The sequence below is a fragment of the Pteropus vampyrus genome, unplaced genomic scaffold, assembly GCF_000151845.1.
Source record: "Pteropus vampyrus isolate Shadow unplaced genomic scaffold, Pvam_2.0 Scaffold11, whole genome shotgun sequence".
NCBI classification, from domain to species: Eukaryota; Metazoa; Chordata; class Mammalia; order Chiroptera; family Pteropodidae; genus Pteropus; species Pteropus vampyrus.
Window position 1 is genome coordinate 12,277,051 of NW_011888792.1, and position 17,649 is coordinate 12,294,699.

Sequence of the window (17,649 nt, forward strand, 5' to 3'; positions counted from 1 at the left end):
CTTAATTGGCTAACACATTCTAATCTGAATTTTAGTTTTTATCTTTCTTGGTACAATACAGACCATTTTTAATAAGGTAGTTTGTCTTTTAAATGGAGTCTTTCTTGAATTAACTTTTACAAAATATAACCTTATCTTACAGTTTAAATCACAGCATCTTTATATACATATATTCAGGAGGATCTTTCAAAAAGTAATAAGGGTAAATAAATAGTGGGTCATGTTTTGTGTGAACATGACAACAAAGAAAAATAGAGATTCTAGGAAAGATTTGGAATAGGCTAAAATGAAAAGTACCCTAAGAAAGTATATATGTAAATATCAGGTAAAACTTTACATATTTATGTGGTTTTTTAATTATATAATCTTTATATGATTGTAAGGATTGTTGCTGTGCTTAACACTGTATGAATGTGTTCTTGCATTATATTGTCCATTGTGCTATTTATCATTTTTGTTGATAATATATCTAGTACACTATCTAAAGTACTTTTATGTGTATGCAGAAAGAAATGAAGAATTCTGTTTTTGCTGATCATGCCAAAGAATTAAAAACCAAGGATATCAGGACAGATGTGGATATTTTTGAAATAAAAAATGCCTTAAGGAAGCACATATATAGAGCTCAGGTAGAGCTTGACATACTAAAGATCTTATTTCCAATTCTTAAGTATAGCCAAAACATAATAATAGTAATAATAATGACTCATGTTTAATATGTCTTAAAATAATTAGTTCATTAATTTGTTATGAGCAGTAAAGTATTTGAGCATTTAATAAATATCTTGAATTTTCTATTTATACCTCCATGATGTTACGGATAAATTATGTGTTTACAGACTGCTATAACTTGTTTCTGGATGCTTGCTAGCCTGATAATGGAAAATGAGGGCTAAAGGATCCCTTTTTGTGATGTCCTGGCTCAGCCTCAGGCTTAGGCAGACCCTGAGGCCCTGGGCTTTAGCGAAGAGCTCTCTTTCTAGCTTTCTACATCCTAAGTGGAAGCCAAAGCTATATCATTGTTTGTTTTAATTTGTATTTGTTCTATTAACAAGTTTGAGCATATTTTATATCTTCACTTGCTGTTTGTGTATTTCTTCCTCTGCCAATTGATCATTTATATTCTTTTTCTATTTTTTCAGTAGGTTGTTTTATGTCATTGTTTCTAAATCTTTTAATATAATCAGAATATTATCTCTGTTTGTTGCAAATACTTTTCTACAATATTTTAAACGAATATACAATTATATATATTTTAAAACAATAGAGGAAGATTTTACATGTTAGAAAACATGACTGCATTTTTCTCCTATGGACTCTTGTACAAAGTGTTCTCCCCTTTATATTCCTATATTAAAATACTAAGGACAGTGGACCTTTTCAGGTCTTCAAAATGAATATGATTTTACCTTTAAGTTATTTTAATTTAAAAGGAGAAAATAGAGAATGTTCGTATTCATGATATTACCGTTACCTTAAAATGATGGAACTCCATAATCTGAGCAAGTACGAGTATCAGATCAGTTATAGCTATTAATGTCTTCCTGAATCTGTTTTGGAAGTTTGGCCAGGGTTTTATGCTTTGTAAACTGAAATGTATTTTTTTTTAACCTAGAAATGTTTAATTTTAATTATATGTTTGCTGTTTTGTAGGCTATCAGATATAGCTGCATTAGAATAGATAAACAACCAGTATACAATGTTGAGGTAAGGAGCTTGATGTAGGGTGGTGACAGGGCTAAAAAAGAGGCTTCGAGTTTTATTTTTAGTTGTTTTGATTAAAAGGAATACTTTGTTTACACAACAGTTTTCTATCAGATTTTACATGTAGTTTCTCTAATTATAAATGAAAAAGAAAAATAATATCCTGTCAGAGCTCTACCCACCCCCCCAAAAAAATTCTATACAGTAGTAAAGACTAATAAGAGTTTAAAACTTACCTTATGCTCATCACAGGAAAGTTTTGTATCCCTGTTCTCACATTTTATAGCTTTTATAAGTACTACTTCTAGATGAACTTTTCAATATAATATTTACAAAAGTACATTATTTCCTTTATATAATTATTTATCCCTTTAAAATTGATTGTTTTATTCCATATAATCTTTTAGAGTATTTTTGATCCTTGACTAGTCAGAGTAGTTATTTTTATTGTTAAAAACATTTTGAACAAGGGAAATATATTTCATGAAACTCGTGAAAGTTATATTAACATGCATTCTCAGTGATTTTATGATGTTATAGCAATTGACACTTTTTGCAGATATTGATAGTGCTTGATGACATCTTGGAGTATAAATAGACATAGTTTGCTCATTATCAGTCAGACTTTGCAAATGCCTCCTAAAGTGTTTCTCCTAGAGGTAGTATTTCCCCTCAATATTTAAAGCAACAGAGAATAATGAATAAAACAATAGTGTATTTTTTGCAGTGCCTTGTAGTTGGTAAACTTTTATGTAAATTAATCTTTTCGAACCACATAACAATCCTATAAAGTTGTGAGGTCAGGAATTATCTTCATTTTATAGATGAGGAAATTAAACCTCCTTAGTAATTCAAGATTTGATCCCAGAATTTTATCCATATCTTCTTCGAGTCATTGAATCTTTCCTTTCTTAGGTTAAAAGTGCTGAATTTCCCAGAAGTGTATTAAATTTAATTGAAAGCCTCATAGAAGGACAGTTTTTTAAAGAAGCGATTGAAGAACTTTCCTCTTTGCAAGCACATTATATCCCTCCTGTATGCCTTCTTCATGCTCTTCTAGAGAACATTCTACAAGTAAGAGCAGTCTTTCAAAGAACGTTAAAATATGAACTTTTTAAATTTTTTGTATGTTTACAGTTTTTCTCTTTTTAGTACTTTCCCCCTCATTTTAATAGGAAATGCATACCTATTCATTACCATTTCTTTTCTGTCTTATTTACCAGGTACCACTATAAATGCTTTTAACTTATTATTTTCTCAGAATTTCCATGATAATCTTTTGGGAAAAATTTATCTTTTTTTTCCCCATGGCAGTGAAGTATACAACATGAAAATTAGACTACGATGATCTAGAATGCTATTTGGTAAATTAGTCCTTTAGAACAATGATAATAATCATTTTTATTTATAGTGTAGATAGATAACATACTCTTTAAACTGTGAAAACCAATAGGAACAGTTAGCTTTTCAAAAGTAGTTTGCTAATCATATTCTTTATCAAGATGCCAATTTGAAGAAATAACAGGTTTAAGTTATGTCAGACTAATGTTGGTAATAAAAATGTAGCATGAAAAGTTTCTTACCTTTAGTTCTTTCAAATGTCATTTGGGAACTTAATTTCACTATAATGAAAAGTGAAATGGACATTTCATATAAGTTAGTCCCAAAAGTTAGGAGTATCTAATGTGTGAATAAGTACTTATAGTGTGCCTCTTTCTGTTGTTATTTTTAATTAGCTAAATATGATACTTCTATCTTATCTTTTTTGTCAAAACACATATATTTGACAAGAAAGTTAAGCTGGGGTCGTTATAATTTTAGACTGAATTCGCTGGTAAAACTACTTTTAGCTATAATGTTTTTTTTTTGTTTATTTTTAAATAATAGGATAACATAGATACGTTTTCTGGTCGATACTTTCATATATTGTCAGCTCTTCTTCACCTACATCCTCCTTGGAAGTCCTCAGCCATGTCAAGATATTACTTAGAGTTGTTTCAGTGTCCAACTTGTATGAAAGGAACATGGTCTCTAATAGAAGTGCTTATCAGGTAAGGGATTTCACACATGAGGATGCCGAATTTAACCTAGTAGTTGTTATGCTAGATGTTTTTTAGATACTGATGAAAGAAGTCCATGTCTTTTTATCAAAGGCCAAGTCTAATGGGTAATTTCTGTCAATCAGATTATTTAACAAATAAATGTTTAATAAATACATGAAATTGGATTCACAATAAGCCAAATTGCTGTTCATTTCTATTTTTGAACAAAGCATTGAGTTTGCGTATTGTGGATATCATCAAACTTTGATCATCAAAAGTATAAAAATTTGTAACTGTTTTTAATATCTATTTTAGTGTGTCTGTTACATTTTTTCAGCTAGAAATTTGAATTTTGAAACTGAACTTAATGTTTTCTAAATATGTCATCTCTTTCATGCCTCTGCATATGCTGTCATCTGCCTAGATGCTTCTTTTGTTTTCCCAATGTTACCTTCTTTGGAAATCCTTCCTATTTCTCCTTTCTCCTCAGCAGAACTGATCATTTCTCCCTTCTCTAATAGCTCTGTGTACCCGATAGCCCTTCCTTGCCTAGAAAGTAATTTCTTTTTATCCAACTATTCAGTTTTAAGCAGTCTATAGTAGGGAGAGAAAGAATACTTGACTAGCCAGGCAAAGGCTAATAAACCTTTTTGGTTATAAATTTGAGGTCATAAAGATTCACCTACCATCTTAGTTGTGATATATTTGAAGTGAACTAATCAGCTAACTAGCATGCATTTATTTATTCTTTCAACAAATGTTTGAGTAATCACTGGGAGTCAGGCACTATGCTGCATTTCAGAGGTAAGATAAAAAAAAGTTCCTGCATTTCGAAGGTGACTGAATGTAAACACAATTCTAACACAACAGTTCTAGCCCAGCGTAGGTATAGGATATGGATATATAGTTTATGTAGCGGACATCCTAATTTCCACATCTGTTTCTTTCTTCACTGTCATTGATCTTTATTTAAAAGCATTCATTGTTTCTTATGTAAACTATTGCAATACTTGCTTTATTGATCTTGATTTTACTTTTTTTCCTTTATCTTCCAAAAAAGTACCTTAGTATACTTTTTCCAAAGTGATCTTGTCATTTTCTAAAGTCCTTCATTAACTCACACTTCACCTATAGAAAACAGTTTAAATTCTTTAGCAAAACATGTAAGACCATTCATGATTTAGCCTCCCTGTGTCTCCATTCTCATCTTCATCATTTTCCTACAAGTACCCAGTGACTGAACTATTTTCTTTTCCTATGCCTTTGCTCTTATGTTGCTCTTATGTCTCTGCCTAAATATACCTTCCTTCCGGCCACCCTAAAAATCTCTCCCCAACTCCTACTATTGCTTTAAATGCAATTCGATACCACTTCCTAATTCTTTCCTTTAAGCTACTCACATCAGCCTTTGACTTTCTCAAGAGTAGATAGTTTAAAACATATCTATCTTCGTGCTTAATATAATGTCTGGGGCATAGTAAGTGCTTAACAAATGTTTAGACGAATTAATTGAAGCTCTAGGAAATGGAATTTGGACCTCTAAAAAGTGGATTTTTTTTAAATATCTAGATTTTGTTTCAAAATAATTGGGTTTATTGGTGATTAAAGGGGAAGCACTAGGAAAATGATAGGAATATAGATATTCCTATTAGTTTACTTTTGAATATATTTGAAATGTTTTATAGTATACGTTTTTTTTAAAAAGGAAAACGTTATGGTATCCATCTCTGACAGTTTTCAGATAAACTGAATAACTGGAACAGATTTGAGGGTTAATTGTTTAATAGTTATTAAGGACCTTCCTAACCTGAGAATGTGGTATTCAAAAAGAAGATGGGAAAGGTAGAGATTTGTAGAAAGTAACAAGTATATTGTTAATATAATTGGTAATAAAGTTGGAAGAAAATTGTAAGAGATCTCACTGCCTAGACTCTCTCTCAGCTCTAGAATTCTAAGTTAATCTTATGTTCTCTTTAAAAAAAAAGCTATAGAACCGTGCTGTCCAACCCAGTAGCCACTAATCCGTGTGACTATTTAAATTTCATTACAGTTAAATAAAAATTCAAGTCCTCAGTTTGCACAAGTCACATTTCAATAGAACATACCAGTCATCGTAGAAAGTTCTGTAGGACAAGACTACCGTAAAGATGCAAAGAAAATAAATACCGAACTTTTAAAACTAAAAGATAGCCCTAAATGAACTTCATTTCTCTAAACAGTGAAAAAAATTATCCCAAATAAGAGAATGGTTATGGAGAGCATTATAAATTGGTCATCTGAGTCAAAAAGGTTTAATGAAATTCGTTGTTTTATTATTCTTTACTAGTAATATAAAGAGTACAAAGAAAGAATACCAGATGGTTGTTAAACATTATAATCACTGAAAAATAGAGAAGTTAGTTCTATATTATTAAAAATTCAGTATCATGAGATATTTGACATGGTTTAATTTTTAAAGAAAGAAAATAATAAAATTATATTTTGTTGAAGCAAATTTTGTTAAAATTCCAGTAATACTCTAAAAACATACTTTGTCCAAAAATTACTCAATACATTATATTTTTGTTGGGTTCATGTTTTTCAGGTCTTGCCTTTTCAATGAAAGTTTTTGTCACCAAATTTCGGAAAATATTACTGGCTCAAAGATGCTCCACCTGACACTGCTCAAATTTTTTTTTAATTTAATTGAAAGTGAAGTGCGACATCTGAGTCAAAAGTAAGTTTTAATTGCAAAAAAGCACCACCATTTTTCTATATTTATATTTTATGTACCATTTTTCTAATCATTTATATACATAAATTTTTTTAATTACCTAGTTTTCTGGTTTAAAATAGATTTATTTTAAACACATTTCTGAACATAGTCCTTCAGTGGCAGTAAATGTTTACATACTTTCTATGTTTCTTAGTTCACATTTTTTATTTTTCACTAACTTATGCATTTGGATCAGTAAGAGTATTTTTATTTTTCAAGATTTATGCATTTTTAAATTCTTTAATCATTGAGTGCTTAAGTAAAAAGCTACACTAGATTTTAACACTGAATCTAATATTCATGATAAGTTTGTGTATGTACTACAACTTGAAGTTAGTGTACTGTCTTGTTGGTGATTATATTGAACTCAGGACATTTTTAATACTTTGTCCTTTATGTATCATGACCTTTCTATATTCAGAAATTGCTAGAATTTGTTTTATGACAAGCTATGTCTAATAACTATAGTGGCCAATTAGGCATAAAGACATGTTTTTTGTTCATATTTCCATTAGGTTGTATGACTGGTCAGATTCTCAGAGTCTGAAAATAACAGGAAAGGCAATTCTCCTTGAAATCTTCTGGTCAGGAAACGAAACCTCTGGGCTTTTGACCAAACCAGTAAATATGCTTTTGGAATGGACTGTATATTCTCACAGGGAAAAATGCAAGTCTGATGATGTAAGTAGGATTAATCTACAAATGAATAATAATTGCCTGTGAAAAAAGTACATCTTTGAATTATGCATCTTTTTTCTTTATTCTTTGAATACTTGAGAAAAATTCAAATGAACTCAAATATATCATTGTTTTCTATTTAGTTTATCTGATTTTAAGGTATTCTTCACCATTTCACATTTGGACGTGGTAGCTGGGGACAGTTATTTGATCTTTACTGGTAGGAAATTTATAGTTGCTTATTCTAGATTTTCTACTTTTGTACATTTCTATTCTTAAGGAACCTGTGATTTCATACAATTATTTTGTATACTAATAAAAAGTCCAACTTGTTTTTAAAACCACTTTTCTGAATGTTAGGAGTTAATTTCCTGAACTATTTCTTTGTAAGTAGATTTTGCCTCTTATTAGAAAGTTAACATAGAGTGATTTTAGTGTATTATCTATCTGAAGAGTGTTGGGAAGGTTGAATCAGAAAAATACGTAAAGTGAATAGCAACATACTGTACCTCAATTTGGGTGCAAAGAAGTATTAGTTACCTTTCTGTTTTTCAAAATAATCTGCCTTTGAGTCTTTATTGTCTACTTTTTTTGCGTTACATCATTAATTTCGGCTCATATTTTTAAATTCTTTCCTTTTACTTTCTCTTCTACCCAGATGTTCAAATATTTTTCTTTTTAATCTTATAATTGCTAATACATACTCAATATAAATGCCTTTTGAGTGCAACTTGAGATCCATTCCACAGGTTTTGATACTTTAACCTAGGCTACTTTTATTATTTTATTTAAAGTGGTTTTTTTTCCAATAAGGAATTCCCCTTTGATCCAAGAAGTATTCTAACAGTGTGTTTTAAAACTTCTAAATAGATGGATTTTATTATTGTTAATGAATTTTTGTTTGTGCTTTCGTTAATTTCTTATAGCGAATTTTGGTTAAAGAGTGAACCCTATGTGATTTCTGAAATTAACTGATCTTTTCTTTTTGACTTCTTATAAGATCAGGAGCCAAAATGTGTTTTCTTTGTTGTGTGTGTGGGTTTTTTTGTTTTTTGGTTTTTGGTTTTTGGTTTTTTTTACAGTGTTCTCTTTCACTTGTTAGCTCAAACTTAATAACTTTTAATCAACACTTCTGAGTCTACTTTGTGGATTTGTTCATTTATTTTTATTTTGTTTTTATAACAGATTCTGCTTTGCTTATAATGATTCTATCTTATTATTTATGACTAATAAACCATCATAATTGTCAGGTAATATTTTCTTCAAAAACAGTAAACATAGTAGTTAAGGTGGAACCCACTGGTGTCAAACACCATAAAGTCTATTGTATTTTAAGTTTAAGGAAAATTCTTATGTACTTTCTCTTCTAATATTTCCTCTGATCCATTCTTTTCTTTACTTTTTAAGTATCAATTAAATTTATATTAACACCTCTCCTTTGTATCTTCTGTGTTTCTTACCCACTCATCTATATTTTTAATTTTTTTCTACACTTGAAACATTCTTGATAATGTCTTTTCATCCAATTTTTAGTTCACTAGTCACTTTTCAGATGTATCTAATATGTTGTTAAACCATGACAATTGTACTTTGAATTTTTGTATTTTTCTAGTTTTAGACTTCTAAATTACTATGCCATGTTTTTATGGCTTCTAGTCCTCTACAAAATTTTCAAGCTTTTATTTTGCCTTTGAACATGGAAATAATTGTTATTTTATAGTCTATGTCCGATTAGTCCATATTTGAAATCTTTGTGGATTGTTTCTAATTGTTGTGTTTCTGCTATTTGCTTCTCTTATATCTTTTATAGTCTCTTTCAAGCTAATTATTGTTGACTGTGCCGTAAATTGCATTTAAACAATTATTTGTAAAATAATTTGTGGCAAAGACACAGAATATCTTCTTCCCGAGAGAATTTTTGTTTGCTTCTGCCAGGTTTCTGGGTGTAACTACCAGTCAAGGACTACCCTAATCCAATGTCTAGGTTTGAGGGTTCCTGAATAGTCCAAGTGATATACAGGGCTACAAATACATGTCGTTTGTTTTTAATTCACTCTTACTTTGAGGGCAAAACCCTTCAGGGTCTAAGCGTATTAGTTATGACTTTTATACTCCTTTTTCCCTTAGGCTGCAAAAACCACACCTTTTTTTTTTTTTTTTTTTAAATCCCAGGTCTCTCTGAGGTCAGCAAAGGGCCCTTAGAGCAAAGTCAGCTGGCCTTGAATCGCTTCACTTGGCTTTTACCTTCTCCTAGATCTTGGCCTAGAAAGTCCTCATAACTTTCCAGGAGATGTTTTACATGTCGTATTCAACATTTTTAGTTTTTTAGTTTTTGTTTTGTTTTTTTTTTCCTATAATAGCATTAATCTGAATTACCTAGGCCTCCATTATCAGAAACAGAGACCCTTATTGGTTTTTAAAAATCCTATTTAGGGGGACATCTGAAGCATGCTTAAAAAAATTCTTTTGAGTCCCTTAATTTTTTTAAATTGGCATTTAAAAAGGAAGATTGTTTCTGGGTGTAGCTAGACTTCTTTGTGATCAGGTAATCCTATTATGTGGCAATAACCAGTCAAGTAGCCATTTTCTTATACATGTATCTGAGTTAAAAAGACATTAAATTAAACAAATGTGTATAAATCTAAAATATTCAACAGGAATAGAACTAACTACACTTCATTGCCAGTTGAGTATAATACTTCTAGCTAAAACTGATAACATCCTTATTAATTACCATCTGCCTTTTTATGTGCTTTTTAGACAATAGAATCATTAAGGATAGAACATATTTCCTCATTTTTGAACATTTCTTTTTTTATCTATATTATTATATAAATGAAATGGCTCATTTAAGCTGAAAACAATAATAAATCTTATGTTTTCACAATTTTAGTGTCACCACAGGACTATCACAGATAAGAATTTACTCAGGAAATACTGATGTAAATAGTAACAGATTTATACATATTTAACTTGAAGATTTTTGTTCAAATTCGTACATTCAACATATTTGTGAAGCAATCTGCAATAAATTGTAGCATCAGTTGTAACATGAAAACTGGTTTTAAACTTTGCAAATTAATATTTTAATGTTCAAATTGCTTAAATTCATATAAACTTTTTTTTTGTTGTTGTTACCTTATCTCTTAGAATTCATTTTTGTACTTAATTAAATCTTTTTGGCACTTTCCAATTTCAAGAATTCCATGCATGTTCACAGACATCATTTTCTGTACTGTAAAGCATTTGTTTCTTGATTTGCTGAGTTGAAGCATTCAATTTAAGTCATTAGCTAAACAGAAGTCCTCAGTTTATGCTAATATTGTTTTGTCATAGTGTCAATCAGCAAGTATTGCAGAGTGACACAATGGCAGTGAATTTCATTGTCATTAATCTGAGAAAGCTTTGGGCTTTCCTTGGCAAAGAGCAGAGGTGGGCTGTGTCAAGGTTATGGAAGAGGTACAAATTTTTCTAAGCTTGGTAATTAGTCTTACTTCTCTTTGTGATGTCCTTAAGTGCTATTTAAGGACAACCCTACAATTATAGATAGAAACAGAACCTAGTTTGTATTTAAAGATAAGAAAATTGAAGCTAAAGAATTTAAGTAACTTATTCAAGGTTTCATAGCTTATTAGGGCAAAGCCTTGACTAGAGCACAAGTGCCCACTACAACATACTTTCTCTGGTTTCAAATGCCAGTGTTTAAAACAGGAAGAGGCACAATATGTACATTATGTTTGCATCTTTCTGACAGAGGTACTAGAGGAAGAGTTTGTCATCTCTTGCAATGGGGTATTATAGAAAGCCCTGTTTGGTGTTACCGGAGCAAAAAGGGGATCTGTCTGCCTGTATGCATCTAAACCAAAGAAGAGATGTGTACAGGTTTTACAGGAAACAGAGTAAGGCTTATTTACAGAGTTGTGAGTCCTGGAAACACAGACAAACTATTGCTCTCAACAACCTGGCTCCTGGGTGGCTCAGGAGTATAGATTATATAGGGAAAAGTCAGTCGTGGGAAATAAGAGAATGGGGTCGTAGGTGCTATTGATTGGACAGTTAGAGGGGGATGAGGTAACTGAGTATTGTGTCTGGTTCTGGAATCAGCCATGGTGCCATCCCGTCTTGTCCCGTGGCCTGGTGGGGTTGTTCTGCCTCCATGGGCCTAGGGCTGAAACACGTCTAAAACCAAAATGTTACCCTTAGTCTAAAATCTAACCGAAACTTATTATCCTCATTATTATAGACCTGAGGCTTAGTTTATCTTATGTCCTAATGCTTAATGATTAAAGGAGCAGGCCTACAGAGGTGGAAGGATAAGAGTGGAAAAAAGCAAATGAGTCACAATGCCATTACCTGCGCAGAATCAGCTTGAATCAAAGGAAAAAAAAAACTGTATTAAAGAAATGAAGTGTCTATGTGGTTACCCTGGGAGTCAGAAGGTCACAATTCTAGTTTGTTTTACATTATGTACTGGTCAATTTTTGGAAGATTGCCAAGTTTATAAACTGGAGATTACTTTTACTGACATATAATAGGGAGCTATACTGACTCAAGCACTTGACACCATTGGATAAAGTTATATCATAAGTTTGTTATAAGCTATCCATATATGTCCTGGAAATTTTGTATTATTAACTGTTTTATCATATAGAGGTAAATGTAAATATAGATGGTTGGAGGAAGGAAGAGGGAAAGAAGTAAAAGAAGAGATTTGAGAGAGGGAATTAGTTTGCCAGGGTTCTTAAAAATACCTTTTAGCATTAGTATACTACGTATTTTTAAATAGCTGTTTCGCTTCAATAAGTTTTCAAAATAAATACTGATAGAAATCATATATTTTAATATTTTTCCATCTTAATGTTAGGTTTTCAAACATGAACTAGCTTACTTATTGACTGGAATTCTTGGAGCAGCAATAGATTATTGGATCTTCCTTGGTCTTAAGATGGGTAGAAATGTGATGCGACACATGTCTGATGACTTAGGAAGTTATGTTTCCCTTTCGTGTGATGGTAAGTGTGTCTATGTTATGTTTTCCTTACACCCATTGTGGAAATTAATTTTGAGTTATTTTTAGACACAATCTGTAAACCTTAACATATGTTCATATGAAACTTTCCTTAAAAGTTTATATACACACACACACATATAGATAATATAAAGAGGAATGTAAAAATTACCCATAATGAATGCTCCCACACAGATAACCACTTTTTAATATATTTCTTTCTAGTATTTCTAAGCCTTTTTACATATTTGAGCTCATACTATATATGTAATATTGTATTCTTATTTTTCTCTAAATGTTACATGAGTCTACACACACACATCATTTATTCAGAAATATTATTTTGACGATTTTATGAAAATTGAAATTATATTGTACTATAGAAAATAGTACCTGGAAATAAATTATTATATATTTTTAAATTAATGTTTACCTTAATCCTGCAACTAAAACAAAATTAAACTATCTTAAACATTTAACCAGACAAATTTAAAATCAGTTTATTCTCTTTTTATTGGAGAGATTTGCTCTTGTATGTATGGTGTTTTTGAATCTCACGTGGTAAGAATTATTTTCAGTATCATTAATGCTTCTAATTATTCAAGTTGAGTAGAAAACATTCGTGTGTCTCTAATCATATCTGTGCCATATGAACAGTTCCTAGGTTTCTTCCTGTATGAATACTTAACAGTTTTAATAAATGAAATTCATTGAATCAAAATACTTATTATGGTATAAAGTCACTTGCATTAACTTGGGTTATATCACTGGTTAAAATATTTTCCCTTTGTACCTGTTGCATTATAATTTTTCTTTGTACAACATGAAAAACTGCTGTTATTTATTTTCCATTGAGTCTGGTGATCTAACAGATGAGCATGAGTGAAGCAAATAGAAGTAATTTATATGTATAAATTTCTCACTGTTCTTCATCCCCCATTAATCTGCTTTCATTTTAAAATTTCCTTTCAAATAAGTTGGGGAAGCAATATTATTTAAGCAATGTGATGACAAAACTCATTTTTATGTGCTCATCTGATGAAAGCGGTTCTACCTAACTCTTTTGAGTCTCCAAAGTGAGGGAGGCTTCCATAAGACCTTTTTTCATTCCTAAATTTCAAAGCCAGTTTAGGGAACTATGAATCTTTTTCTCTCTTTCTCTCTCCTCCTTCCCTTTTTTCCTTCCTTCTTATAATCCCAAATTCCTAAAATTTCTAAAACTGAATGAGTTTTTCGTGGCCCTCAAATATAAAAGATGGTTTTTATAAATCTAAAAATATTTTACACTGCCAAATAGGTATTCTGTTTTGTTACACATGTGTTTCAGTGCATCTTGGTTTTATATGAAAGAAAAAGTTGATGAATATGCTGTCAATCACTTTAATACTTTGAAAAGAGAATCTAGAATAGGAATCCAGGCTATAACTGGGTTCAGGATTTATTCGATGATACCCTCTGCAAAGAGAGGTCTCTTTTTATACTACCGAAGTTAGATTTTTATCTAAAGCATTTTATCTCCTTTCTTTTTTTCTCTTTTTCATTGAACTGAGGGGTGATTACTGTTCTTTTTGTGGAATAGCTGTCTTTTGTTGCATGACTTTTTAACATTTCTTAGCTCAAATTCAATCTTCTTTCAGAACCTTTATCATTTCTTTCCCACTATTCCTACTAGGTAGTGGTTTCTCTTCTTTCTTTTCTTTTTTTGTTTTTTCGTTTTAGAAACAGCGGAATTCTGGTATTGTTTGCTAGCATGAGAACTAAACATTCAGTTAAAAAGATTCCTGTTTTCATTCTATAATGAAAATCTCTTTGAGTTTGGGGACTCAGGACAGAATTAGGAATAGCTTTTGAGACTATTGATATAGTTATATGTATTTCTAGTGTGTATTGGATTCTTTTAGGAGAATATATCTTATAGTTTAGCCAAAAGCATGAAATAATGAGCCTTGTATTTACAGGATTGTATTTGTTGTCCGTCAGCTTTAGTGCTTTCTTAACTCAGATTCTGAATTTCCCTTCACTTTAAAGCAAAGAATTGTTATCCACTGTTTTTCTCAGTTTTCACATGACATGTTTAAACTCAACAAATCTGAGCCTGTGACTGACTTAAGCTAAAATTAGACTTGAACATTACTATGATAATCCTGTCAACAAACTGATTATTTTGCTCTCTAGGATCTGTTTGGTCATTATTAAACACTCTAAGTGAGATTTGAACTGTATCCCTGTTTGAAAGTGTGTTTAAGCCTTTCCTTACCCTTCTCAAAACACACACACACAATTGGTTCTTTAGGCTTCCATTTAGGCTATAATAAGCAGTTTTAAAATTTCACCATAAATCTCTAAAAATAGTTCAAATTAATATCTTCCCAAATTTTTGTTGTTAATTTTTATTTTTAACCTTTGTTGAGAAAGAAATCACGTTAACAGTTTACTCTTAAGAGAGCAGTAGCTTTTCTACAGTTAACATGCAAAATTAAAGCGTTTCTTATGGAGTTCGTAGAAGACTACACTTACCCCTACAAGTGAACTAAATGTTCTAATGTCCTTTTTGTCAGTGTTTTGATATTTTGGTGAAGAACTATTTCTTTTTCCCTGAAAATATTCCCTCCTTTAAAAATAAAATTTCCTTTATTATTCTTCAGCTGAGTTACTATTTTTTGCTTTTCCTGTCATTAGTAAAGATGTTATAATTTGACTATTACATAACTTAACAGCTGAAAATATTGATTTGTCTTTCTCATTTATGGCAAACTGGATGTTTTTGGTTTTTCCTAGTTCAAAAGTATAAAATTCATAATATGAAGCTACTCATATTCAGATCTATTGCATTAATTTTAGTTTAGTAAAATTGTTGTTAGTTGTTAATTGTTTTGTAGGAAATTAAGGCAGAAGATATTTCGGTAGATAAGTAAAATGCTTTCTTCTTTCCATTAGATCTCATGTCCATCAGTCCCACATCAAGCATTCATTATTTCTAAACACTTTGAACAGAAAGTTTTCTTTATCTTTTTCTAAATTTTAAGATCAAGTGATCTGAATTTTCTTTTTTATGCCTAGTTGAAATTCCTGATGTATTGGCTTAAACTAGAGACTGGCAATTTTTTTTTTTTGGTAAAGTACCAGAAATATTTTTAGCTTTACAGGCTCTATAGTCTCTGTCCCAGCTACTGAACTCTGCAGTTGTGAGAAAGCAGCAATACACAATACATAAATGAACATGATATCTGTGTTCCGGTAAAACTCTATTCATAAAAATAGGCAGCAAGACATAGTTTGCCAATCTAACTTATTTCATTGGGAAGAAAACATGTCATCAGAATCTACTATATTTTTCACATCTTTAGATAACTTTAATAAAGCTTCTTTGATTTTGTCAGGCTACGTTGTTATCTTTTCCTGATAGTTTTTCCAAACCTTTTTTTTTTTTTTCATTTCTTTTCTAATCCCTCTGCATGCTTAGGACCTCTTCCATAAATTAAATTTTTATGATTATCTGTCAAAATGTTTTTATTGCCTTCATTATTCAACAAATCTTTATTGGTCTTCTACCAGTCATTGTGCTGAACACTTCATATGCAGTGGAAGAGGGAAACAAAACATGGTCTATGCTGTTTTGGAGCTTTCTGTGGGAGAGCAGATTGTAATTAAGATGTAAATACATTATTTAAAAATGCTAAGTGCTCCAAACAAGTAAAACCAAGTATTGAAATGGGTGAACTTACTTTATTTGGGTGGTCATGGAAAGCAGAACCTGAAGGATAAGTAGGAGTTTGGCAGAGAATCATGTTCCAGTCAGAACCATTTACGAAAACTCTGAAATAGGAAAGACCCGGGCCTGTTTGAAACCTGGTGGCCTGGCCGATGGCAAGCATCAAGGACAAGAGTGGCCAGAATAAAGCCAAAGAAGAGAAAGCAGAGTTTGCTTAGGAACTTCTAAGCCTTGTTCAGGAATTAGATTAATAAGGGAGTGGCATGATCTGACAAATTTTTTAAAAAGATCATCCTGGCTTGGCTCTTTAGTTATTGCTACCTGCTAGTCTTTCATTCTTTCATTTATCAAATACTAATGTTTATTTTGTGCAAGTTAGTTACCTAGAAGCTATGAGGGCTACAAAAATGACTCTGCCCTTAAAGATCTTTCAGCCCAGGCACGGGCTCAGTTTCTTATGTTCTCTTATTCATGTGTTATCATTTCCTTTGCATGTATTACCTGGTAATATGTGGATCCATTATATCTTTTATGTCCTATTTCTTTAAACCTATCAAATGCTTTTTCTAATTGAATAATTCCATTTAGAAGTTCCAATGTGAGATAATCTCTTTTGAACCGTATAGTCTTGTTATTTCCACTTTCTTTTTGTATCTGCTTAGAGTTGATATGTTAAGAGATTTATTAGTTATAGTAAACTCTGTGATGATATGCTTTTAAAAATGTATATGACTAGAGATTTAATGTTCAAAATCTTTTGTTGACCATCCTTCAGTTTACTGCTTGTACAGTTTCAGATAATACTAACAGCCTAGAAGGTTGTAAATAGTCAGTTATAATAAAAGGTTATTAGTAACTTCCTTCTTATTTTCAATTCTTAAAAATTGTGCCTCTGTTGAGGACATTTTGGAAAGAGTTATTTGAATTCAACAGTCATTTGTTCTTATGGGGCTAGGTGGGATCTACTTGACATCTGACTGGAGCCATTTGCCCATAAGGCAGTCTAGTCTGCCACAAGGCACTAACCTCAGGTCTCTTTAATCAAGGCAGAGTTTCTTTCTTAGCCTGGGCACTGTTTATGTTTTGGGTCTGATAATTCTTTGTTGTGGGGGTCTGTCCTGTGAACTGTGAAGTATAGGATGTTTAGTAGTATCTCTGGCCTTCGCCCACTAGATGTCAATAGCACTTCCCTCCAAAGATGTGACAACCAAAAATTACCAGATGCTCCCTGGGTTAACCCCGGCCTCCCTTAGTCCATTGTTCCTCCACACACCCACAACCCCCAATTAAAAATCAAAACAGTCAAATCAAACAGTCAAGGATTGCAAGGACACCAGAGCCCCAGCATTTTGAGAAGGCATCTGAGTAAGACAGGACTTTCATTGGGTGTCTGCAGTCTCTTCATCCTAAAGGAACTTAGCCCCTGATTGGAGAGGTAAAAGTTTTATACTTTATATTGCTATTAAATTTATCATTCTGTCCAATTTTTTAAATTACAGTATGGCTTGCATCTATTTCTATTGGGCAACACCATTTTATTTCATTTAAAAAAAATTTTTTTAGAGTTAACATTTAATAGCATATTAGTTTCAGGTATACAGCATAATTGATAATTGTTAGACATATACATAACTTATGAAGTGATCCCCCCCCATTCAGTCTAGTACCCACCTGACACTGTTGACTATATTCCCTATGCTGTACTTACATCCTTGTGACTATTTTGTCACTGCCAATTTGTACTTTTTAA

General features: G+C 31.5%; 1 protein-coding gene across 4 annotated transcripts in view; it reads left to right on the top strand.

Annotated features, from left to right (window-relative positions):
• The window catches only part of SLF1 (SMC5-SMC6 complex localization factor 1), a 67,089-nt gene that overhangs the window by 37,178 nt on the left and 12,262 nt on the right, over window positions 1–17,649 (top strand). For 2 of the 4 annotated variants that reach the window (XM_023523292.1, XM_011378081.2), the window contains exons 9-15: window positions 507–629; window positions 1,654–1,707; window positions 2,620–2,778; window positions 3,592–3,755; window positions 6,331–6,462; window positions 7,017–7,182; window positions 12,044–12,191. In XM_023523292.1, coding sequence (XP_023379060.1) covers window positions 507–629; window positions 1,654–1,707; window positions 2,620–2,778; window positions 3,592–3,755; window positions 6,331–6,462; window positions 7,017–7,182; window positions 12,044–12,191 — 946 coding nt within the window. The remainder of the gene's footprint in view (window positions 1–506; window positions 630–1,653; window positions 1,708–2,619; window positions 2,779–3,591; window positions 3,756–6,330; window positions 6,463–7,016; window positions 7,183–12,043; window positions 12,192–17,649) is intronic. The other 2 variants (XM_023523301.1, XM_011378087.2) reach the window with 2 other exon arrangements.